The sequence below is a fragment of the Heteronotia binoei genome, chromosome 13 (assembly GCF_032191835.1).
Source record: "Heteronotia binoei isolate CCM8104 ecotype False Entrance Well chromosome 13, APGP_CSIRO_Hbin_v1, whole genome shotgun sequence".
In the NCBI taxonomy this organism is placed as follows: domain Eukaryota; kingdom Metazoa; phylum Chordata; class Lepidosauria; order Squamata; family Gekkonidae; genus Heteronotia; species Heteronotia binoei.
In genome coordinates, this window is record NC_083235.1 from 74,509,955 (window position 1) to 74,536,967 (window position 27,013).

The window sequence follows — 27,013 nt, forward strand, 5'->3', positions numbered from 1 at the left end:
GACATTCGGTCGCACCATGACGTGGCAAACTCTGTGAGAAATGGGGGGGGCAGCGGGAAGGTGTTGCTATGGATGCAGTAATGCAGGAGAGGCCATTGCAGTGACCATCTGCCAGGCATAGCCAAACAGTGACCACGCGGCGTTCACTACACCAGGAAAGGAGAGGCTATGTATTGCGCATACACTTTCCCTGGGGGGGGGCAGGATACCCAAGAGGGAGCCCACCCCCCCCCCCCCATGGGAAAGAAGTAATAGCAAAATGCACTGGGTTCGAAGCATGAGGACTCCCAAGAGATAGTGAGTTCAGCTCTTTATTCAGTGATTCAGCATAGTGACATAGAAAACAGAACTGCTGGCAGGACCAAGGGCCCTGCTTATATGCATGCAAATAACCCCACCCAAAACCCATTACACACAACTCTAGGTTAATAGCTGGCCTAACGATCCCTGATGGGCCTCCTTCCAGAATCCCATTACCATCATCCCATTACACACAACTATAGGTTAATAGCTGGCCTAACGATCCCTGATGGGTTTCCTTCCTGAATCCTATTACCATAACTCCATTACACACAACTACAGGTTAATAGCTGGCCCAATGATCCCTGATGGGCCTCCTTCCTGAATCCAGGTGGCCATTGTTTTAGGGTCTCAAGCTCAGCCAAGTCTCTGCTGACCCAAAGGCCAAACTCCAGTCCCAATACATAACTGATAGTGTACCTTTAAATACTGTAGCATAGAGAGTTTGAAATAAGAATAGCTAGCCAGCTGTCCTGGCCCACAGCAGTGAGGAAAAGTAGATTTACATTCAATGAGCACAGTGTACTTAAGTGGATCTTGTAATATTTTTATACACTTAAACCTTTGTATATGAAGTACCTGTCATCATAATACAAAACAATGTAATTTACTACATGGCAGAATACCCAGTAGAACCCTCCAACTGGAAGGTGAATTATGAGGTTCTCCAGTCAGACTCTGACTTCTGACTGCAGCCAAAGTGCGTGGTGCTGGCAAACAAAAGGGAAAATCCCCACTCAATGCACAGCAGCCAAGAAGGTCTGAGCGCCTGCTCCGGCTGCAACACCACTGAGGATGTTCTCCGCAGCTGAGAATGAAACGTCTGGAAGGAAAACTTTCTCCAGTAGAACACGGCACTTGATCCCGAAAGATTCTACAAACCCTAAAAAAGGGGAAATGCCTCCATTCAAACAAACCTAAAAAACCAATAAAGAAATACCTATAATTATATCAATCCTTCAGAAAACATTCATGACAAGTTATAATACAAAAATTCATATTAAACAATTGTGCAAATAGGGAATTAAGTCATAGTTCATGAATCACGGAACAGAAAGTCCAAATCGACAGTCCAGTTATATGTCCTTTTCCAACCAAGTCAAACTTGTCATAGATGGGAATCCTCAGTTCATGAAGACAAAGCGTAGACATTCAACATACAGATCAACAGTCTTAGGACTGTTTCCTTGACTCATGAACTGTGATTTAATTCCCTATTTGCTCATTTGCTTCATATGAATTGTACTATAATTTGTCATGAATATTTTCTGAAGGATTTATATAATTAAAATGAGTATTTCTTCATTGGTTTTTGAAGTTTATTTGTATGGAGGTATTTTTTTTCTTTTCTTGCTAACCCTGAGCTTTTCTGCATGCACAGCTTACTTCTGATTTTCACTGAAGTTAGTTGGTTCATGAGAGGGGAGGGGGAGATGTCAATGCTTTGCAGCCTGAGTCCCCCCCCCCATTTTTATTTGTAAATGAGATAGAAGTTAAGAAGAAGATATTGGATTTATATCCTGCCCTCCACTCCGAAGAGTCTCAGAGCGGCTCACAGTCTCCTTTCCCTTCCTCCCTCACAACAGACACCCTGTGAGGTAGATGAAGATATTGGATTTATATCCCGCCCTCCACTCCGAAGAGTCTCAGAGCGGCTCACAATCTCCTTTACCTTCCTCCCCCACAACAGACACCCTGTGAGGTAGATGAAGATATTGGATTTATATCCCGCCCTCCACTCCGAAGAGTCTCAGAGCGGCTCACAGTCTCCTTTCCCTTCCTCCCTCACAACAGACACCCTGTGAGGTAGATGAAGATATTGGATTTATATCCCGCCCTCCACTCCGAAGACTCTCAGAGCGGCTCACAATCTCCTTTACCTTCCTCCCCCACAACAGACACCCTGTGAGGTAGATGAAGATACTGGATTTATATCCCGCCTTCTACTCTGAAGAGTCTCAGAGCGGCTCACAATCTCCTTTACCTTCCTCCCCCACAACAGACACCCTGTGAGGTGGATGGAGAGGGCTCTCACAGCAGCTGTCCTTTCAAGGACAACCTCTGCCAGAGCTATGGCTTACCCAAGGCCATAACAGCAGGTGCGAGTGGAGGAGTGGGGAATCAAACCCGGTTCTCCCAGATAAGAGTCCGCACACTTAACCACTACACCAAACTGGCTCTCCAACTGGAAGGAGATGACAAAAAGGGAAGACCAGATGTTGAGATATACCAGACTTTTTAAAAAACAGGCTTCTGCTGCCCCAGAGCAGATTCCATAGCATTATTTTCATGTTTGAAATTATTGTGATGCACAGTGAAAGTGAAGAAAATGGAGGAGCAGAAAGGGCCTCTGTCTGGGTATCTCATTTGCGTTGCTAACATCTATGTTGTGTCAGAGCTGACTCTTGCTTTTCCCCAGTGGGTCAGAATTCCCTAGCTTGGTCATCAAATGGATCTTGTGAAGTCACAACATGCTATATTGAATGAGAATTTAAAAAAGTAATAAATAGTTGTCATGTAGATCTGTAAACTTACAGGCTGCACGAAAGGGGACTCCCAATTTCCCTTGGATATTATTAACTAACACAATTTGACCAGTTCTCCTGGAGACCATGTTGGGAAGAAGAGCTGAAGGGAAAAGATGGCAGAAAATTAGTGTGAGATTAAACTTCATATCTAGTATTAGCTTTCAGTACCTGTATCACTTGAAATCAATGTCAAAGAAATGTAGGGGTTAAAGACAGCTGGACGTTTTTCAGTCCAACAACATTAAGAGGCATCAAACTCATTGCTATGAGGGCTGGATCTGGCATAAATGAGACCTTTTTGGGCCAGGCCATGTGTCTCATAAAATGTAATGCCAGGTAGCAGCGACATAAACTTTATAAAGGACACAAACACAATTAAATATATATATATATATAAAAATTAAATAAAGCATGCTTAAAAGATTAGAACTCTTGCAATATTTTTTTTTGTTAAACTACAACTCCCAGAATTCTTTGGAGAAAGCCATGAAAATTAAGAAAGAATAACAGCCTTTAATATATATGTGCCTGGAGTGTGTTAACTGGCTCCTGCAAGAGGACCATAAAGGAGCATTGTTCCAAGTAATACCTTTGGTGAGTGTTATAGGTCCAAAATAGTTGGCATCCATAATCTTTTGATCAACTTCCAGTGAGATATTCTGCACTGTTCCCTTCACCTTTGCACTAGCGTTGTTAATGAGTATATCAACACATCCATAGCAGTCGAGGATTTCTTTAGCTACATCTTGGACACAGTTTACATCGGAGAGATCTAGAAGGACAAGCTTCGGTGTAAATGTCTACAAAAGAAACAGCACTTTGTTATTGCAATGTACCATACCTGTAGCAAGAAGTTGTTTCCACATTCTGCTTGAAAAGGAAGACAATATATTCAAATGGGACTACTTCCATATATTTTAGAAAGCATTTCAACTGAGTGATCATTTCGTATAATGCCCATCTGGTCATCTTTATGTATAATACTATGGATTTACCAAACCAGACTACCGTGAAACAAATTTTAAATGATTGTTACAGCAAACCAAGCCCAGAGATGTGCTCAAGTGGACACTAGTGTGTCAGCATTGTAAATATAGTTAGCTTCAACACCTTTGATCAAGGTGGCGCTTTTCATAATAATGTTGCTTGCTATATCCAGACTTACCTTGTTGTCATTTTCCACATCTGCCTGAGCTCATACCTGCCTGAACTGGTTAGACAAAACATGCATTGCATGAAATGACAATTTAAAGGCACAGTAGGAAAGACCATGTGCATGCTTTTCTGAAATACACAAGGTGTGCATATGTGTTGGATCTGTTGGTTTTTAAAATTGTCAGTGTGACATCCACGCTAACCTGTTCTCTAATTATGCTTCATTTGTCTAATGTCTTCTTAGATGTCTTATTGAAGATGATACAACAAGAAATTTCTAAAATTTTGGGATACAATTTTAAGAAAGTTGCAGAGATTTTTCTGCTGGGATTACAAATGGAAAAATGGAAAAATTTCCAAAAGAAGATAGGACTCTAATTTGGTATTTGCTCTCAGCAGCTAGGACATTGTATGTGCAGTTGTGGAAGCAAGAAAAAATACCAGAGAAATGGGATTGGATTGTGAAAGTTTTATCGTGGAGTGAGATGGATAAATTAACAAGAACTTTAAGAGACTATGATTTGGATGTGCTTAAAAAGGAGTGGAAGAAATTTAGAGGATACATAGAGAAAGAGTGGAATGTAAAAAGACATTGGACAATTTTTTAATATGAATATGAGAAAAGAAAGATATTGAACTTTGATTGGTTAAGGGTGCCTTTATAACTGAATTTAAGTATATAACCTCGGCGGGAGTCTAGTAATGGAGGGAGGGGGGATTGGAAAATATCATATGGGTTAGAGATAGTAATTATATAATTAGATATTGTTACCATATGTTATCAATAAAATTGTTTAAACCAAAAAGATGTCTTATTGAAGTAACTTATTCCTTATGCAAACTGCACCTCTGATATAATATACCCTATTTACGTTGCTCTCTACTTATTTTTTAAATGTATAGCCTATGATCTACATGAATGATCATAGGCTACACTTTTTAAAAAAGTATTATTCTGCTGGATATGATTGTTGCTACTCTCACTGTGGCAGGCTGGCCTAGATGACATCCACACCTGCTCCAATCACCATGTCTTATATTCTGTGGATATCAGGAATTTCTTAACACCAACCAAGTTTTAGTCAGAATGTAAGCTTTCGTGTGCTAGAAGCACACTTCTTCAGACAATAGGATGGAATGGCAAGCAGTCCTAAATATAGAGGAAGTGGGCAGTGAATTAGTATGCACAATCTTGGAAATGTTTATTAGCAGATTAAGGGTGTTTTCGCACTGACCTTACGCCGGAGCGAGGTCCCTCTTCACCGCGCAGCGTCTGCGCGGATTTCACACTAATTGCTCCGCAGAACCCGGAAGAGCCGCAAAGTCCCGCGGCTTTTGCGTCGCAAATGTAAACCACCAAAACCCAGTTTACATTTGCGATACAAAAGCCGCAGGACTTTGTGGCTCTTCCGGGTTCTGCGGACCAATTAGTGCGAAATCCGCGCAGACGCTGCGCGGTGAAGAGGGACGTCGCTCCGGCGTAAGGTCAGTGCGAAAACGCCCTAAGAGAATCACAGGTTGGAGTCTGGTGATTGTTAGTTTGCGTTGACTAGGCTGAAACAACAAGAAGGCAATATAAGTCTAGCACATGAAAGCGTACGTTCTGAATAAAACTTTGTTCTTAAAGATGCAACTTGACTCCTGCTTTTTCTACTGCTTCAGACCAGCACAGCTGCCCACCTGGATCTTCTTACCACCAAGTACATCTATAGCATAAACTGAGGTAGATCCCGTAACCTGTTCATAACACATTTATTCAATGGGGAAAGATAAGCATATTCTCTACAATCTCTCTCACATCATGCAGAACAACCTGTTGATTTTAAGGACCGTTTTCGCACACAGCTCACCTCGCAGTCACAATCCTGTTCCCTCCGCAGTGTTTGGTCGGATTTCCCACCATCTGCGCTGGAGTTACAGGAAGTGCCGCAGCTTTTGCATAGCAAACGTAAACCGCTAAAACCCAATTTACGTTTGCTACGCAAAAGCCGCGGCACTTCCTGTAACTCTGGCGCAGATGGTGGGAAATCCGACAGATGCTGTGGAGGGAACAGGATTGTGACTGCGAGGTAAACCGTGTGCGAAAAAGGTTAAAGTCTTTACTGTATACTCACCGCACGAGGATCAGCCACACTGTTTAGAGTATCATAGAGAACTTCTAACTTGTCCAGGTCTTTACCACACAGAACTAGCCTAGCTCCACCTGTGTGAAATGCTCGTGAGCACTCTGGAAAAGAAAGCAGGTCACAGTGCAGGTTAATATGACTAATAGCAACATACTTGTATTCTTGTTACTTTGAAAGAAACAGGCACGATACAGTTTTTCTGCACCTATGCATACCTGCACACCATTGGTTACAGTTCAAACAGTGAATTTTCAGATCACTGATAAAATGTTCCATATACTTTGACTACAGCTAATAAGCTGTAATAAATATATATATGAGTATACAGAAATGAGTATATTTATTTACTTATTTATTCCATTTATATCCTGCCCTCACCACAAGCAGGCTCAGGGCAGTTTACAGTAGTTAAAATACAACATAATAACAAAGACAGATTATACAAGGTTAAAAAAAATATTAAAACCAACGTTGCAGAAACTCAATTCCTGGTGTTCCCAAAAGGAGCCTACAAGTGTAGGGCACATGGTGACTAAAGCAAGGACTCATTCAATGGATGCCATGGTAGGGTTGCCAAGTCCAATTCAAGAAATATCTGGGGACTTTGGGGGTGGAGCCAGGAGACTTTGGGGGTGGAGCCAGGAGACATTGGGGGCGGAGCCAGGGGCAAAGGTGTGACAAGCATAATTGAACTCCAAGGGAGTTCTGGCCATCACATTTAAAGGGACAGCACACCTTTTAGAATGCCTTCCTTCCATAGAAAATAATGAAGGATAGGGGCACCTTCTTTTGGGGCTCATAGAATTGGACCCCCTGGTCCAATCCTTTTGAAACTTGGGAGGTATTTTGGGGAGAGGCACTAGATGCTATACAGAAAATTTGGCACCTCTACCTCAAAAAACAGCCTTCCCAGAGCCCCTGACACCCGTGGATCAATTCCCCATCATTCCCTATGGGAATCGTTCCTGGAGGTGCATAATGGCTGTGGGGGTGGAGCTTCCCCCGCTGGCCAGCTGGCTGGGGGAGGGGGGAAGCCTGTAAAACCAGGGGATCCCCCGCTGGGACCTGGGGATTGGGAAGCCTATGCCATGGTGATCTTTTAAAGGAGGGCAGCCCATCCAGGCAGTATGGGCAGGGAAAGCCAAGATCTTCAGGCACACATCGCCTCAACCGAAGGCCCAGTGGAACAGTTCTATTTTACATGTCCTGCAGAATTGCATCAGATCTCACAGGGCCTTCATCTTGAATGGGAGCATGCCCTGGCCCAGTCAAGGCTAAGTGGATGTCTTTCGGGCCGGGGACTTCCAGCAGGAGTTGCTCAGCTGAGCACAAAGCTTTTCAGGGCTTTATGGGAGAGAGGTGGTCCTGCAGATATGTTAGTCCCAGGCCCCATAAGAGCTTTGACGGTTAATACTATAACCTTGAAAGGAATCCTCGACTCGACTGGTAGCCAGTGCAATTCGGTAGCGCTAGCTGAATGCATGCCCACGCAGACACCGCAGTCAGCAGAGACGCCGTCACATTTTGCACTAGCTGCAGTTTCCGCGTCAGGTTCAAGGGCAGCCCCGCACAGAGTGTGTTACAGTAATCCAGCCTAGAAGTGACCATTGCATAGATCACTGTAGCGAAGTCCTGGAAGGAGAGATGAGGAACCGGCTGCCTGATCAGTCAAAAATGACAAAAGGCCAATCTAGCCACCATGGTGACTTGGGCCTCCATTGAAAGTGAATCATCCAGGACCACCCCCAGGCTCTTCTTCCTTGGTGCTGGTGACAATGGTGCCCTGTCAAAGGCTGAGAGCCTGATTCCTGATCCTACCACACCCCCCTATGGCTCAGATACAGGAGTTCTGTCTTTGTTGGATTTAACCTCAGCCAACTCTGTTTTAGCTACCCAGCCCCAGCCCCCAAGCCCTGACCAAAATTTCTGGGGTGACATCCAGCCAGCCGTCCATCAAAATAGAGTTGGGTGTCATCAGCATACTGCTGACAGCCCAGCCCAAATCCCCAGACCCGCTGGATGAGGGGTGCATGTAAATGTTAAATAACATTGGCGAGAGGATTTCCCCTTGTGCCACATTGCATTCGAGCAGGTGCCATGGGAAGAGACTCTCCCCTAGCACCACCTTTGGTCCCCAACTAAGTAGGAAGGAGGAATACCATTGTAAGGCAGTCCCCTGTATTCCTACATACATTCATTTATCTATCTATCTATCTATCTATCTATCTATCTATCTATCTATCTATCTATCTATCTATCTATCTATCTATCTATCTATCTATCCATCTATCTATCATCTATCTATCTATCTATCATCTATCTATCTATCTATCTATCTATCTATCTATCTATCTCTATCTATCTATCTATCTATCTATCTATCTATCTATCTATCTATCTATCTGAGATTTATATCCCGCCCTTCCCACTAGGTGGCTCAGGGCGGCTTACAACATGTAAAACTAACATAAAATATAAAATTAAGCATTAAAATTAACAATTACATAATTTATAGTTAAAAATCTAATCATTTGTTATATACATAAAACATTAAAATCATTCAGCGGTCTTAAGTTACGCTCAATTCAAATTCGATGTTCAGTGTTCAGTACTCAGTGCCAGTCAGTTGTGGGCCAGCCGGAAGAGGGCTGTCTTACAGGCCCTGCAGAATTGGGTAAGATCCCGCAAGGCCCTTACCTCTTCCGGCAGCTGGTTCCACCAAGATGGAGCCATTATGGAGAAGGCCCTGTCCCTTGTAGCTTTCAAACGGGCTTCTTTTGGCCCGGGGACAACCAGGAGATTTTGAGTTCCCGATCTCAGTGCTCGCTGGGGAACGTGTGGGAAGAGACGGTCCCTCAGGTAGGCAGGTCCTAGGCCATATAGGGCTTTAAAGGTAATAACCAGCACCTTGTACCGAACTCGGTAGGATATTGGCAGCCAGTGCAGGTGGTGGGTCAGAAGATTGTGGTCAACTTTGTAGGACACTGCTGTTAAATCCAAAAGCAACAGCGGCACAGCAGGTGTCTCCAGAGGTCAACTGGGAGAGTGACTAGTGTGGTTTTTGTCTTATGGCCAGAGTGGAAGCCAGACTAGAAAGAATCCAGGATGGAGGCACCATCCCAAACAACTTGAAACGGCTTGGCCACTGCCCTCTCAACTACCTTACCCAAGAACGGTAAATTTGACACTGGGTGGTAGTTGGATAGGGCCCTCAGGTCCAACGATTTTTTTTCAAGAGTGTTTGAGCTACTGCCTCCTTGAGCCCCACTGTGAATATCTCAGAAGATAGGAATAAGTTGACTATATCACCTGGGGAGTGGGGGCTGTACACCACCTCCACAGGCTTTAACCAGCCAAGATAGGCACAGATCAAGGAGGCGTAATGAGCTTTACAGCCACCTGGCAGGGCTGGATTAATAATTAGGCCAAGTAGGCACTGGCCTATGGGCCCCCACCCTGCTTGCAGCCCCCTCACCCTGCATGCACAGCCAGCAACTGAGCCGCTCTTTGCCAGACTTGCCTGGTGCGGCTGCTGCTGGTGTCATCGCCAAGTCTGCCTCTCTCTGCCTCTCCCCTGCAGCTTCATCAAAGAGGCTTTGGAAAAGGGGCCTGCAGGCTGCAGCAGGGGCAGGGGGTGTCATGGGTGCTGGGGACCCTGCAGAAGAAGCTGAGCCTGCAGAAGAAACTGTGCCCCTGCCTCCTGCTGGAGAAGATCCAAGCCCCCCCTGCCTCGCCCTCTCGGGTGGCTCGTGTGCATGACCGCCTTAGTCAGGATCTCATGGACCGGAGGAGGGCGGCACACTCACGAGCAAGATGCTCCCTGAGCCCTGAGTTTTAAAAGGATCCTGGCTCCTATAGGAGTGAGGATGCTTGAGTCTCAGCAGGATCCTGGCCACCCTCTGAGTCAGCAATTAGTCCAAATGGGCAACAGACAGCAGAGGGCTATATAGCTGTGAGCTTTGGAAGAAGGCTTTGTGGAAGCAACTAGTCACTTACCTGACGTTCTAGCATCCACTTCGGCTTCTGGCTTTGGCTTCTGGACCCCCTGACTTTGGCTTTGACTAATTTGGTACAAGGGTGAAGAGGGCACCAGGGAGTGATCTCATCAATGGCTTTGGAGAGTTGGCTATGCCAGTTCTCCACCAGCTCATCCAATGAGCTGCCAGAGGGCATCAGATCCTGCAGACCATCCTGGAACCAATTTAGGTCCATTAAGCACCATGGGCAAGCATAAATCTGATCACCACCTAAACAGGGCAGTTTTGGCATGCTCAGCCAGGCCTTCAGAGTGAAATGGTCTGACCATGGAACTGCATCCGCAGTTTCCAGACCCACATTTATCCCCACCCCAAAAATCAGATCCAGCATGTGGCCTGCTTGATGTGTAGGAGTCAATGCAAACCGGAAGAGTCCTAATGCCATCATTGATGACAGTAGGTCCTGAACCTGAGTGAATGCCACATCGTTAGTATGGACACTGAGGTCCCCCAGAACCAACAGCCTGGGGAAATCCAATGCCCAGTCAGATACCACATCCAACAAACTCTGCAGAGTATCTGCTGATGTGTTAGGTGGTCAGTACACCAGCTAGATAGCCAAACTCTCCTTAGCCTCTCACACCAGGTCAAGACATTCAATGCCAGCATTTTTTGATGCAGGGAGTACCATAAAAAAGAAAGACTCCTGGATGAGCACTGCCATGCACCCCTATTAGTCCGAGACTGGTGAAGGAATGTGAAACCTGGTGGGGTAAGTTGGTTCAAGGTGATGATTTAGCTTTCCCTTACCCAGGTCTCAGTCAAGCAAGCCAGGTCTACATTTCATTCTACGAAATAATCGTGCAGAACACATCTTATTATTGATAGACCTGGCATTGCACAATACCAGTGTTAGAGAAGGGTGTTTATTCCTAGCCCCACAACCAACATCTCTTGAGATGGGGAGTAGGTTGGAAGAAGTCCAAACATTGCCATATCTCTGGCTTTTTTCATTCCCCTGTTTGGTGTAGTGGTTAAGTGTGTGGACTCTTATCTGGGAGAACCGGGTTTGATTCCCCTCTCCTCCACTTGCACCTGCTGGAATGGCCTTGGGTCAGCCATAGCTCTGGCAGAGGTTGTCCTTGAAAGGGCAGCTGCTGTGAGAGCCCTCTCCAGCCCCACCCACCTCACAGGGTGTCTGTTGTGGGGGAGGAAGGTAAAGGAGATTGTGAGCTGCTCTGAGACTCTTTGGAGTGGAGGGCGGGATATAAATCCAATATCTTCTTCTTGTTAAGAGAATTCCACCTAGTCTAACCACCATATCTACCCCACCCCCCTATTCCTGGTATCCCCGACCCTTACATGGTCTCCCCAGCTAGATCTTATTGGCCCAGAAGTGGCTTCGCTAAACATCCAGAAATGATACAGATTGAGATACCAGCACTTATAATTTGTTTACAGACTGATTCCATGAAGTGCTGTATATCGCAAGGGCACAAGAACTGCTAAGCTGCTGTAACGCTGCTTTAAAGCTTTGAGGAAAATCTTATGTTTCAGTTGCTGTTTCTCCACTTCAGTGAAGCGGAGGTATTCAAAGCTGGTATATGACAAAGAAAACACACAACATGCAGCTGTTGTTTTAGTTGTGATTTATCTGGGTTGTATTCAGTACTGGCCCTGGGGTGTGTACAGCCCCAGGCAGGCTCCCTGCCCGCTGCCCCCTTGTCGCCGCTGCCACCTGCCCACCTGCCCTCCGCAGTGCCACACTCCAGCACTGTGCTCCAGTGCCCACCCCCCGGCATGATCAGAGGAGCGCCATGACAACGCTTGGCCCTGCCTGCTTTAACAGGGCCCAGACTTCTTCTAAGTTCTTTGAAGAGTGCACTGGAGGAGGCTTCTCCCCTCTCACTTCCAGAACCGGAAGCGAGGGGAGAGTGAACCTCCTCCAGCGCACTCTTCAAAGAACTTAGGAAAGAAACGGGCCCTGTCAAAGTGGGTAGGGGCGAGCCTCATCATGGCACTCCTCTGATTGTGTGGGAGGGAGCAGAACACAGTGCTGCGGAAAGGAAGGGGGGGTGCGGGTGGTGGTGGTGGGGCGAGGGGAGAGACAAACTTAGGCATTTGTCTTGGGCATGGGGGGGAGCCCAATTCGGTGCTCCCCTCCCAGCGTCCTAGGCAAATGTCTAGTTTTCCTAGTGGGTGAGCCAGCCCTGGTTGTATTCAAGGACACTCAGTCACCCTTCCACACAGATCACAATTTGCTCTCAAACTGCAAATAGCATCCTTAGTTGTTCAAAACACTGTTGATTGTTTCCATTCAAAACACAATTCAAAATACTCTCACGTTCTTTCCCCCATCCCAGTCACTCACCCATCAACGTTGTGTTAAAAACAGCCAATAAAATAACAGTAAAAGTTATTTAATTCTGTTTTACTTGTGGAGCAACAAGCATCTGAAAAAAGGCACAAAGATCAATGTTTACAAAGCGGTTGTGATGACAACCCTCATCTATGGCTCCGAATCGTGGGTTTTATACCGTCATCACCTGCGACTCCTTGAGCGCTTTCATCAGCGCTGCCTTCGCACCATCCTCAACATCCACTGGAGTGACTTTGTGACCAACACTGAAGTCCTCAAGCGGGCAGAGGTTACCAGCATCGAGGCACTGCTGTTGAAGACGCAGCTGCGCTGGGCAGGGCATATTTCTAGGATGGAAAACCACCGCCTTCCCAAGATTGCCCTGTATGGCGAACTCTCCACCGGCCATCGAAATAGAGGGGCACCAAAGAAGAGGTACAAGGACTCCTTGAAGAAATCCCTTAGCACCTGTCCCATCAACCATCACCAGTGGTCTGACCTAGCCTCAGATCGCAAAGCATGGAGGCACACCATCCACCAGGCTGTCTCTTCCTTTGAGAACACACGCATAGCTGGTCTTGAGGACAAAAGGAGATTGAGGAAGAATCGCACTGCTACAGGACCAACCCTAAATCAGACTTTTCCCTGCAGCCGCTGTGGCCGGACCTGCCTGTCCCACATTGGTCTTGTCAGCCACCAGCGAGCCTGCAGCAAACGTGGACTATTGCACCCTTCTTAAATCTTCGTCCGCGAAGCCAAGCCGAGAGAGAGACTTGGGGGGGGGGGGGGGGCTGTGTTGCTTTACTTACTTATTCTAGCTTTGCCCATTTTATCTGGCTGACTCAATGTCGGGTCTAGATTGCAAATAATTTTCCATGGATGCTCCCTTCTCACTCACTTATTTCTTCACCTTCCCAAAAGGCAGAATATCTTACAATGCCGTAGAGCCCACCTTCTGAAGTCATTTTCAGCAAAGGAACAGATCTTAGTTGTCTGGAGATCAGTTGTAATTCCAACAGAATCCCGGGTCCCGCTTGGAGGTTGCCAACCCTATTCTTGCACTGCTGCCTGGGAGTTGTAGTTCTAGCAAGGCAGGACTGACCATAGGTTTGCCAGGCCCTGCAGTATGGCAGGAGGCTTCCTGCCAGCAAGCCCGGTTGCCCGCCACTGCTCTAAGCAGCAGTTTGAGAAATATAAAATGAAAACCAGTGTTGCTACATAACTTCTGTGTAGGATATAGGACATAGTGTAGATCTAGGAATTGCCAGAAGTTCTGTAGTGACATGCATATCCTCTTGTCCCCGACCCCAGCCCTCCCACAGGTTGCAAGTCTGGGCGTGGTGACAGGCAAAGTGTCATAGCCGAGCAACCCTATTTGGGCTCTAATCCACAGACAGTTAACTCCAGAATATTTCCGCTGCTATTAGTGACAGTACATGGAGAATCAGTTACTGGTGACCTGTGCTACAGCTGTTAAGACACACAAGCTTCAATGGAACTAAAAGAAGCTTTGAGACTACTTTGAGACTACTGTTATTTTATTGGCTGTTTTTAACACAAAGTTGATGGGTGAGTGACTGGGATGGGGGAAAGAACGTGAGAGTATTTTGAATTGGGTAAAAATGCATTCTTTTACCACAGCATTGTCTCTCAAATGTTTTGAAGTAAAAGAAGAAGAAGAAGATATTGGATTTATATCCCGCCCTCCACTCCGAAGAGTCTCAGAGCGGCTCACAATCTCCTTTCCCTTCCTCCCCCACAACAGACACCCTGTGAGGTGGGTGGGGCTGGAGAGGGCTCTCACAGCAGCTGCCCTTTCAAGGACAACCTCTGCCAGAGCTATGGCTGACCCAAGGCCATGCTAGCAGGCGCAAGTGGAGGAGTGGGGAATCAAACCCGGTTCTCCCAGATAAGAGTCTGCACACTTAACCACTACACCAAACTGGCTCTGCAGCCCACTTCAAAATATAGTGTACTTTTGGGGTTCAAATTGTAGTAAAGAACATTTGGGATGGCTGTCACAAACTTTTGTAATTGTAAAATTGTTTGGGGAATGTTATGCATCACCCAGAGAAGCTGCAAAACCTCCGACCATGAAGAATATTGATGTACCATACCAGTGAATCTAACAATTTCAAGGTTATTTGGAAGCTGCAGGGCTGGCAGAAGTCTGCAGGTTTAAAAAAGCTTTCATATGATCTAAAAGTTTAGGAAACCTGTGGAAGAACGTAACAGCTTTTAAAGACCACAGTAGTGTGTGTGTATGTACGCCAGCAGTGTTGTATGTATGTAGACCAAGAGCACTTCCCTTCCCTGTAAAATAAGCTTTTGTCTTGTTGCCTTCAACCTCTGTTCTATTAAGGGCACAAAAGGTTGGAACTGGGTTTTCCCAAGGCTGAGGAGAGGGTACCTCAGAAACGCCATCACAGTTTAGCTTAAGAGTGGCTAACTGAAAATGGTGCCAAGCGCTGACAGGCCAGGAAATAAACGTTTCTTGGCCTCTGTCACAGCTGCGCTTGATGGTGTGATGGGAAGTGTGATACAGACAACAGTCCTCAGTTAATCCCCAAATAAATTCATGTTCTCATCATAAGGATAGTGCTATTTAGCTGAGGGGCAGTTTTTCCACTAAAATGTTTTGGTACCTGTTTTTGTCACCCCGGTAACATTGAGGGTAGGGATATGAGGACATGTGATGGCAAGCATAGAGCGGTTTTAGTATAGAGTTTCCAGCAATTCCTAGAGCTACCCATTGTCACTTCTGGATTGTATTTGCAATGACGTACAAGTGCAGAGAGGCTGGTGGCATTTTTAGAAACGTAGTGGGCAATGGTGATTGTTGGCAGGAGGCCTCCTGACATAGCAGGAAACTTACACCCCAACCTGTCACGGTAAATAACTGAACTAATAATCTCAACTCACTCTTGAAAGAAAAAACTGCCATTTGAAGTGGTTCTTTCTAACAACGGTTAGAAGAATCCATCACAAAGCAACTAATGCTGCGTGAAAAATCAGGCAAGTGGAACTCTGAAGATGAACCAGAAGAGACTAAGAGGATTTCTACATTCTGCTTTTACTCCACAGTATCTCAGTAGTGAAGTCATTATGCCTTTGATTTAAATCACTCTCTGCAGATTATGCATTCTGTATTTCCACCCCATGATGGGGGAATCTGCAGCTGGCTAGTCTGGATGGAAAAGTTCCAGCTGCTGTGGCAGAAAACAGAAAGCCAAGGCCACAGAAAGAAAAGTCGGAGGGGGGGGGAGGCCCTTCCCCCTTTTAAAAATCCATCGATAAAACTATTAATGAGGGAGGAGAGAGCTGAAGAGGATCCTGGTTGAATATTGATGGCTTTTTCCTCTGACAGGGCATGATAGGACAGTATACCTTTAAGAGAAACCAAAGCAGAAATCCTCGCTCTGATGCCCTGAGAAAGCATCTTTCAGCTCCCCCCCTCTCCATGATTCTGCAAAAAGAAGGGGAAGGGAGGAGGAAATCCTCTAATCTTTTATATTTACTGATTATGCTCTTTCTGGCTATTTTAAAATTTGCCTGCCTGGGAGGACATATCTTTCTCTTTTGTCTTTGGAGAAGGAGGGAGAGAAAACAGAATGGGGAGGGAGCGTAAACAAAGAGACAGAAAAAATTACAGGGGAGGGTAATGGGTGGGCCTCAAAGATCTGCCAGAGACATTTGACTTCTAAAAAGAGATTCAGATAAAAAACAGAGCTAGTGAAAGGTCTGCCCCAAAAAGAGTTTTGGAAACTGCAGGGAGAAAGGAAGCCGAAATCGGTGTGAGTTCTAGTTGCACAAAATAAATGTAGAAGCTACAAGGAACTGTGAGGCAAGACAGAACGGAAGGCTCTAATTAATGTAGACGGTCACTTTGAAATGTACACTAAGAGAAGATAAAATGGCTAGTGTACAAAGCGCCATACTCTTTTAATTCCAAAGGGAAGCAATGTGGACTACTCTATCCACTTATATTTTTAGGCTGCAGCTTTACCACTCACAGAGCATTAAAAAGTCCATTGGGCTCCCTCTTTTCCTGAGATGATGATTACTATCATCAAATTTAAAATAAAACGGGGCCTGGCTGCTAGTTTACAATGTAACGTTAAAGACAAGATGTATTAAAGAGGAAAGAAGAATAACATGAATGAAGGTCAGTCAGGAAATGAGAAGTTGAACAACATCAAGAAGAATGCTACAATAAATGTAGGAAGATAATGAATTAAACTTTTAGTAGTGCCTGCAGAGATAAAAGAACAAGTTCTAGAGGAATTAATCAACAGAAAGTGGCAAGGACACCAACAATGGATGTTGAATGAAAAGGGAAATGGATATTGGAAGACAAATAAAGACGAAAAAAAATCTTTATTTTAGTTAAGCAGAAACATGTCAAGACTTTTTTCAAATGTCACCACATACTCGTATAGGCCATAAATACAGCACATTTCCTCCCAAACTCATGCTATTAACTGTATATGGCTCTTAGAGATAATTTCACACATTATTGTTATCACCTTCAAAAACATCTATACATTTTTAGTGTATTTCATTTTCTAATTTTTTTTTAATCTTCCATTGTTAGGATTGCCAACCTCCAGGTTGTACTGTATACTAGTAAGCAAGATGGGACCATGTGTGGGATTAGACTTCCTGGGTTTCAGCGCCTTGAGCTCGGAGGTGGTTGGAGGAGCTCAGCTCCAATGACCACCCCCCGAATCGGGCGGTAGGAGGGGTGCTACAGCTGTAGCATCCCGAAGGGGGCCTTGTGGGGGCCTCCTGTGAGCAAGGAACTTTACAGGACCCAGAGAAATAACGGTGGTTGTTCCCTGTTCTTCCTGTCTGCTCCGGTGCTCCTGCCACCAAGAACGCCATGATAGCAGCAAGAGGTGATTGCCTGACTGCTTTTATCTTTCAATAAGCTTCTGATGCATCATTCTTCTACTTTAATCACTGGAATTCTACCTTGAAAATAAGTCAACTTTCTAAATACCAGTTAATGGATCTTTTAACATAACAACAATTGGAACTGTTCTAAAAGAAAGGTGAAGAGGAGGGAATTTTCCCCTCCCCCTTTTTCTCCGCAAGGAAGGCTTCAGAAAGCAAGGAACAAATTGGAAAACTTTCAACAATTTAAACTGGACTGAGCAAAGATATTTGAACTGATTTGGTTTATAAATAAATAAGCATCAAGGAGATCACCTTCTGGTTACAACACGGTCTGAACAAAAACGGGATATGCTTACAAGAGAAATGTATGTGATGCTTAATTAGGACTAAAATGGTTATAACTGAAATGCAGGAGGAAAATTTGAAGCTGAAGGAAACAGGTTAACTGGGTCTTTGAACTATTCTCTAACTTTGATTAACAGACTAAGTTTTTTCTGTGGGAGAAATGGCAGTTCAAACTAAAGAGTGTGATATTATGATTTACATAATCTCCTTAAAGCAGGAACTTGGTCCTTTAGCAGAATTGATGCAACAACAGACGGAGACTTTTATTTTGAAATACAGTGAAAATGAAAATCTACATAAACAGAGTACTAAAGAGTCCCCAGTGATATCTGTCAAGCTGAGAAAAAAAGCTAAAGATCCATTGAGAAAGGTCTGGAAGAAAATCAAAATGGAGACAGCCTGCGTAGTTATAAAACTGAAACGGAAATTAACATTGACTAAAGCTTGTACAGGAGGAAGTGACAAAGCGGTGATCGTACCACTTTCAGCAAAGCGAAGGGAGATATCAAAAGGAGAAAAGTCAAATTTCAGCAAGAGGCTCAAATTTTGGAAAGCATTCAAAAAGAGATTTTAAACTGTTTTTGTATTTTTTGTGCTCCGCCCTCTTTTTTACATCTAGCTGGTTAATATTGGTTAAAGGGCTATAATGGGTAAAATTTTAAGGTTTTCAGGTAGAAAGAATTTAGTATTTTGTCTTGAGATAGAAATGTAACAGGTATATATACTGCTTCTCTTTGTATTTATGTTTATGTTTTTCTATCTTGTATTCCCTTCTCTTTTTTGCTTCTGTAACCCTGCATTTCCTACCCTTTTTATATTCAAACTTAATAAAAATTTTAAAAATCACAAAAGATGGGACCATGTGTTAAGATTGTAAAGGAAAATACTTAATCACTGTGAGAAATTCTATAGAAATTATAAGCCAAAGATTTGCTACTATAAGTAATGAATAATGTAACAATTTAACCAAAATAACTATATACACCAAAGTGTTCATTACACTGCTGGTACTGTCAATATTTTCACATTCTATTCTAATAAAACATTCACTGCAGGTGCATAAAGTCTATGTTCCATGGATTCTAAATACCTGAAAGATTAAAAGAAGTCTCTCTTTATTTTTGGGAAATCATCATGGAGACGTGCTGCGACCTGACGACCTATTCCAGATATAAGAATGTTTCCGATGTCCCTTCATCACAGTTCTCCTCAAGCAATTTCAAGCATTTCAGCTGGTACCACAGCCTTAGAGCAGACATTGCTTAAACTGGAAAAGTTGAAAGCAGTCCACTCTGGGGAAACAGTTTGTCACTTATTACTCTTAAGGCTGTGGTTCCAGATGAAATGTTTGAAAGTGTTGAAAGTATACTAGCATTGTAATGAACACTTTGGAGTATATTCAGGGCTTTTTCTGAACAGTTCCAGCTGGCTTGGTGTTAGGGTGTGTGGCCTAATATGCAAATGAGTTCCTGCTGGGGGTTTTCTACAAAAGAGCCCTGTGTATATTGTTATTTTGTGTTATATCGTTCAATACTTAGTAAATATTCGATCTATAATTTTCAAAGAATTTCTCATGGTGCTTTTGTATTTTCTTTTACAACCTCCAGGAGGTGGCTGGAAATCTCCTAGAATTACATCTGGCATCCTGCCCATAGAGATCAGTTCCCCTGGAGAAAATGGCTGCTTTGGAAGTTGGTCTCTATGGCAATATACCTTACTTAAGTCCGTCCCCTCCACAGGCTCCACTCTCCAAATATCCAGGAATTTTCCAGCTCAGAGCTGGCAACCCTATCCATTGTCAATCTTGGTGGAGCTCCAGAAACATCCAGTGCAAAGCTCTGCAAACCCACCATTGTGGAACAAAAGCGGTATAACCTGCTGCTCCATATTTTTCTAACTTCTTCAACTATATCTGCCAATTCATACATCTGGACTTCTTTCCGTTGACATCTCCTATTTCCATCCCCTGGCACACAGTAAGCCCTAACATAGAGCTCCATACCACTGATGAAGATCACAGATTCCCTGGCACTCTCTGTAGCTGTGTACCCAGGGCATTTTTTGTAGTGGGAACTCCTTTGCATATTAGGCCACACACCCCTGCTGTAGCCAATCCTCCTGGGGCTTACAGTAGACCCTGTACTAAGAGCCCTGTAAGCTCTTGGAGGATTGGCTACATCAGGTGTGTATGGCCTAATAGGCAAAGGAATTCCTGCTACAAAAAAAGTCTTGTGTGTACACATCTACTGACTGAATTATTGCTGCCTGTTTAAGTACTTAGCCTAAATATTGCAAACAATTTATCTTCAGGATAACCCTACGGTTGTCATTTTTACTGGTTCCAGGCCTTAAAGCCCAGCATTTAGAACATACCTTATAGATTATAGAAATAATCTATTTATAACTTCTTGCTGCCACATGATAGTTACTGTACATGCAATTAGATCTCATCACTACAGCATAACCACCCTGCTATAAATAGATTCATTTATATCATCTGAGACTGCATTCGTGGAGGCAGCTTTTCATCTGATTTGGACCCACCTGTTATTCCTCTGGGCCCAGATTTTCCTAGTTGAATCACAAGAATGTAGTGAGGACACAACTCTCTGAACAAATATGATGCATCTATTATTGTTGGTTTTGTTGAAGTTCTGTAAAATAGAATTCTAGAAAATGTGCTATAAAACCCTCATACTTTGCCGCAAAGGACCTCATTTCTTCTACAGAATATGTAGAGCACAGTGGACAAATCAGCATGGACAAATTGGCACAGAATGTATGTACTTCATCCTTAACCTTTTGGTTTGGTTGGTTTAGCAGAAGTTCAGAAGCCATTTTTTGTAATTAATCTTGCAATTTTTAAGTTTGCCCAACAGTGAACTTTGCCCAAATGTAATACATAGTCTATGTATGGTAACTCTTGGTCTATGGCAAAATGAACTAGGTATTGTAAGATGCTGTTGGGAAAATGTGGATTGGGATAAATGTGGATTGGGAGTTTGGAGACCTACATAAGAGGACTCACTCTGCCTGTGCGTGCGCACACACACACTCACACTCACATTATACTATACACTACAAATTGCCCTTCAGTGCTAATTAGAAATCTTTTGTTTCTCCTCCCACATTCCCAGTGTCTCCTGTTCAATCACGCAGCCTAGAAATTATGTTTTTAGATTAAAGCAGAGATTCTGAAGAGTCTAGATACTCCTTGAAGTTCACCAGATTCCAAGCAACAAATTGCAATAATAGCTTTTTAAGTTTCGAGAATGTGGGGGCTGAGTTGTGTGACTTTTTTGGTGGCAGCCCCTACCCTCTGGAATGCTCCCCCTGAAAACATCAGGGCCCTGCCAGACTTGCCACAATTCCGCAGGGCCTGTTAGCTGGAACTGTTTAAACAGGCATTTAACATCTAATGGAGGCAACCAGCACCTCACTAACCCACAGCACTGATACCCTACCCCGACCCAAACAGAAATGTAATGTGCTAAACAGCATCTAATAACATCATAGTCAAGATGCTAATCAAGTAATGCGCTATTCAAGAACTAATAATCATGCCATCTAGGGATTAGAACTATATTTGTTTGAGACGTTTTATTGTGATTTTTATTGTAATGATTTAATTCTATGTTATTTTAATTGCTGTTAGCCGCCCTGAGCCCATCAGAGGAGGGCGGGATATAAGTGTAATAAAATAAATAAATGATATTACTTAGTTGTCTGTTGCACTGGCTTACCTTTGCCCACACCAGAAAGAGCATCCGTGATCACTACTACTTTACTCCGCACAGCAGATTTCGACATCATCTGAACAACTGACCGATAAATATATATTATCCCACTGACTCCAACTACAAACAATGGGAGAATAAGCACTGCCAGGACACCCATCTTCACCTGATAGAAAGGAGAACCGATTTAGGTGATAGAACAGATCAGTCATTTCTGCCACAGAAATGCCAACCATTTTTATTCTTCAATTAATGGCAAGCAAGCAGCAGAACTGATAATATCTCAGCCAATCTTTGAATAACAATCAAATATTACTCATTTCGCCTCTTCCAACGCAAAGCAGTTCCATGAAATTGCTCAGAGCAACTCTCAACTTTGGACTCTCAGCATTTTCAAATAAATAACATTTTGATCTCATAAAACGGAAAGTATAGCAAAACTTAATTTAAAACAATTTTAGGTTAATTAGTTTACTCTCTTCATTATTGCACCCTATATACAAATAGATTAATGAAATTGCAATAATCAATTCAATTCAAGAGAGAGATTGCCCTGAAATTGAAATACAATAAATCTGACCAGATTATACTCTTTTAACATCCACCAAAAGCATAATAACTTACTTGGAAATGCAAGCAATCAGCAAGCTGATAAGGTGTTCTCTCCTGCCAGCTAGTTTATATTAGAAATTTAATTAAGCTCGCAGACATTTTTGGAAAGGAAAAGCACTCCATGTTCTGAAGCCTTTTGCCTTGAGCAAAGGCAGCTATGTATAGTGCTCAACTGCATGACAGACTTTTGAAAGTAAATATAGTACCCATGGTCTGAGCCACATACCTGACCTATTTAGTTTCACAGGGGTATAACGTCCTTCTAGAGCTTGCAAGTGTGACTGATTTAACAAAAAGACAGTGTGCGTTTGCAATAAAAAAGGCCAACGCCATGCTGGGAATTATTAGGAAGGGAATTGAAAACAAATCAGCCAGTATCATAATGCCCCTGTATAAATCGATGGTGTGGTCTCATTTGGAGTACTGTGTGCAGTTCTGGTCGCCGCACCTCAAAAAGGATATTATAGCATTGGAGAAAGTCCAGAGAAGGGCAACTAGAATGATTAAAGGGCTGGAGCACTTTCCCTATGAAGAAAGGTTGAAACGCTTGGGGCTCTTTAGCTTGGAGAAACATCGATTGCGGGGTGACATGATAGAGGTTTACAAGACTATGCATGGGATGGAGAAGGTAGAGAAAGAAGTACTTTTCTCCCTTTCTCACAATACAAGAACTCGTGGGCATTCGATGAAATTGCTGAGCAGTCGGGTTAGAATGGATAAAAGGAGGTACTTCTTCACCCAAAGGGTGATTAACATGTGGAATTCACTGCCACAGGAGGTGGTGGCGGCCACAAGTATAGCCACCTTCAAGAGGGGTTTAGATAAAAATATGGAGCACAGGTCCATCAGTGGCTATTAGCCACAGTGTGTGTGTATATATAATTTTTTTTGCCACTGTGTGACACAGAGTGTTGGACTGGATGGGCTGTTGGCCTGATCCAACATGGCTTCTCTTATGTTCTTAAAATAAAAACACTGCAGCTACACTCATCATTTTTTGAGCAAGAGAGGATTCAGAAAGAAAGGCAAGATAAAACTAAATTTGTTCTTACAACTTTCATTTACACTAGATGTAGAAGATATATTTTAGATGCCCTGAGACAACGAATTAAGCTTGGTCTACATTAGACAGAATAAGGTGGCAGCAGAATTCTGAGGTGGCAAGATGGGCTTTACCACTGCAGATTCCAGGTAGGTAAGGCCAGTTCTGTGGACAAGTCATCCAAGCAACTGCTTGGGGCAGCACAGTGCGGAGAGAGTACCAACACAATATATGGGCTTGGACCCAGCTAGTATCAGTGTGGCAGAAGGAAATAGGAACTCCTTGGTAGAGGCAATAAATATGTTGAATTTGTCCTGCAGGTAGGGAATCACCTTTTTAATGCTCCCCCATATAAGAAATCTTGGGGGGGAGAATTAGAACACTAGGAAGAAAGGTTCTAGCCTCTCTTTTTTCCCATACTCTGCTAGATTTCTACATACAGGGAATTATTAATAGAGAGAATCTTTGTGAAATGAGAATTTATTGCAAAAAAACCAATGTTTTATCTAGTAGGATTTGCAGAGTTCCAGTGCCAAAAGAGCACCTGTATGCATATGAGCATCTAGGCAAAACTTAGTTTATGTCTTCAAGGTAGTGATTAGATAATGGACTATGCAGGGGTGGCCAACGGTAGCTCTCCAGATGTTTTTTGCCTACAACTCCCATCAGCCCCAGCCATTGTCCATGCTGGCTGGGGCTTACGGGAGTTGTAGGCAAAAAAAACATCTGGAGAGCTACCGTTGGCCACCCCTGGACTATGGTGATGGCAATATTCTTATCTTTACCAGAGAACAGATATATTAGATGGTGATCATGAGAACAAATAGAGAAATGTGATATTAATGGAGAAATAAAAATTGATCTTACTGAGGAATGTAAATCATAACTAAATAAAAAAGGAGTGATTCAGTTTCTATGTTTCTGGAAGGGCAGTCTCTTTGTTTGATCAGACTACCTGGAAATCGACCAAATAATTTGTTAAGGGGTAGAGCATTGTGTCAAGCCCAGAAGAAAAATCTTCATTAAGTTGGAATTGTTAAAAAAATTCAGATCTGGAAACACTGGAAAAGAAGGGGTACTCAGTCCCCCCAAAGAGGTTGCCCATTTCCTTTTTGAATCGCTGCATAACTGAAGGTGGACCCTTTGTCCTAGGCTAGTAATGATCTTATTCATAACGAAAGGAAGATCTGAAGGAAAACCAGGGTAAGAAATACACAGATATGAGAGTCTTTAATCTACTTACTTTGTCCAGGAGGACACAAAAGGATCAAGTTCAGTCCATTTTAGAAAGTCAGTGTCACAGAAAAAAATCTAGGTCGAGCAAAAAAAAATCTAAATTTCACCATGGCCTTCCAAAGAGATGGAAGAAAGGCCAGCTTCTAAAGACAACTTGGGAGTGTGAAATACGATTAGGCACTTGAAAGATGGCATGGAGAAATTCTGTCTATAAAGATTCAATATTGGAAGTAAGGGCTGAAAACCAAAGATCTCTGTTTTCTGGAAATGAGTTTTAATTCCTGGAGATCTCCAAGCCCACCTAGAGGCTAGCAACCCTAGCTCCGGTCTGTATAGCTAAATAACCAACACGAATATGACACTCAGCTCTCTATTCCATTATCCAAGGCTCCAGATGTATCTGTCTTGAACTGGAGCTGTGGGGCTGTCAGGTGGCTAGGAGAACAGACTGAAGCTGAATCCAAACAAGAAAGAGGTAATGTTGATATTGTAGAGGGACAACTGGCTTATTCTAGGTGGAGTAAAGTTGGATTTTTCAGAGCAGGTTAAGAGTGTGGGAGCACTCATGGGCACTGCCTTGCTGTTTGGAAAGCAAGTTGGCATGGTGACCAGAAGCACCTTCTATCAGTTGCATCTGATTCACTAACTTTCTCATTACCTAGACCCATCTGATCTAGATACACGGATCTATGCTTGGGTAACCTCACAGCTGGATCATAACTTCAACATGTTATTTGTGAGGCTGCCCCTGAAGTCTATCAGGAGACAACATCTGGTCCAAAATGTGGCAGCCTGACTGTCGTCGGGGGCTATCTGCTGGGAACATGTTACACATTTTGAAACAGCTTCATTGACTGCCAGTTCAATTCAAGGTGCTAGTTATGACCTTTCAAGTCTTTCAAAATCTAGGACTCACATATTTGAAAGATCGTCTCCTTCCATATGTCCCTGTGGGCCAACTCGGGTTGCCAGGCTACAGGTGCAGCCTGGAGACCTCTTGCTTTAACACCTGATCTCCAGCTGGCAGAGATCAGCTCTCCTGGAGAAAATATATCCTTCAAAACCTCACCGGTTGAATTATCACTCACACAAAAAAAATGTGTAAACAAACATTTTAGTGCACAGTTTATAAGTCCATACAGCAAAATAATAGAACGAAAACCTACACGACACTCCCCCAGACTGTGTGCTAAAGTCACGCCTCAGAGGCACTGCCTTCAGCCGCTTCTTGCAATTCAGAATCTGGGTGGAGACAGGGGCATCGTTCTGCACAACTTCTCACAAAGAGATCAAAAGACTGGATTTACTGGATTTCCTACGGTTTCGTTGGTTTTACCCTTTGTCAGTCTTCCCTCGATGCTGTTTTAACTGAAGCCACAGTACAAAGAATTCAATCACAGATCAACGTGTACATGCTCAAGTCTAGAATTAAAGTGCCTGTGCTTTTAGAAGGCAAGCCATGCCTCATGGAGATAGCCTCCGGGGCAAGCCAGACAGTCATCTCAGCCCGCATGTTCCGGTGGCTGTGCCCTGGGGGAAAGGTTAGGCTACATCCTGCTCCCTTTACAGTCCAGGATTTCCAGAAGAGGGAGGTCCTGGTGTTGGGGGTGGGAAAGGTCCACATTAAATATGGTCACTTCTCAGGAAAGCTGCCCATAACGGTTGTGGAAGGGGACCTGTGCAGCTTACTGGGTCGGTCATGGTTTGGGGCCCTGGGGATCTGGGTCAAGGGAATCCATCAAGTCCTCACTAGGAGGGACTTCCAGAGCGTGTGTGGGGAGTTTCCCACCATCTTTGACAGCACTTTGGGGACCTACACAGGACCCCCGGTTTCCTTAGACCTGAACCCCAATGAGCAGCCCCTCAGGCTGAAGGCCCGGTGAGTACCCCTGGCCTTGAGACTTAAAATAGAAGAGGAACTAGACCGCCTGGTGGCCCAAGGGGTTCTGGAGCCGGTAGCAAATACTAGGTGTGAGACACCCATCGTAACCCTGGTGAAGCCAAATGGGAGCGTCTGCATTTGTGCAGACTACAAATGCACAATAAATAAGGTGCTGCAAGGCCGCACTTATTCGGTTCCCATCGTCAGTCATGTGCTGGCTTCCCTAGCGGGTGCAAACATTTCTGGGAAGCTGGATCTGGCTCAGGACTACCAACAGCTTCCCATAGATGCTGCCACAGCAGAGGCCCAAACCATCGTAACGCTCAGGGGGGGCCTTCAGGGTTAAGCGGTTGCAGTTCAGGGTCAGCGTGGCCCCGGGGATCTTTCAGAACTTAATGGACTCTCTCTCTACAGCATTTTGATGGGGTGGGTCTCAAAGTCAAAAGGGAGAAGTGCATGTTAGGGTTTTCCAGCATTGATTTCTTTGGGTACATGGTGGACACAGATGGAGTCCACCTGGCTAAGGACAAAATTAGGGCTATTTATGAGGCAGTGTCAGAACTTGAAGAACTTCAAACGAGACCCATTACTTTGTTTCAAAAGTATAAGGAGTTTATTGAGAACTGTGTTCAGGGAAAGCACAAGTTGACTCTGATAACAAGCTCAGGATTGATACATTCTTTAAGCGGTTGTAACAGAAACAATAAAATCATTTCTCACACTCTGGGAGACAGTTGTCTGTTCCCAGGGTCCCTTATCTCCATGTAGGAGGAAGGAGCCCTGCTGCGATGCTCTAGCAGGCTAGCTTCAAAGGA

The 27,013-nt window shown here is 43.9% G+C and overlaps 1 protein-coding gene across 1 annotated transcript in view; it reads right to left on the reverse strand.

The window, feature by feature from the left end:
* Positions 1 to 22,207, reverse strand: part of DHRS7C (dehydrogenase/reductase 7C) — a 32,047-nt gene extending 9,840 nt beyond the window's left edge. The window contains exons 1-5 of the mRNA XM_060253158.1: positions 22,051 to 22,207; positions 21,433 to 21,592; positions 6,098 to 6,210; positions 3,418 to 3,628; positions 2,836 to 2,928 (exon numbers count right to left, since the gene is read on the reverse strand). Of these exons, the coding sequence (XP_060109141.1) occupies positions 2,836 to 2,928; positions 3,418 to 3,628; positions 6,098 to 6,210; positions 21,433 to 21,586 (571 nt within the window). The 5' untranslated portion in view covers positions 21,587 to 21,592; positions 22,051 to 22,207. The remainder of the gene's footprint in view (positions 1 to 2,835; positions 2,929 to 3,417; positions 3,629 to 6,097; positions 6,211 to 21,432; positions 21,593 to 22,050) is intronic.
* Between the last annotated feature and the right edge of the window lie 4,806 nt (positions 22,208 to 27,013).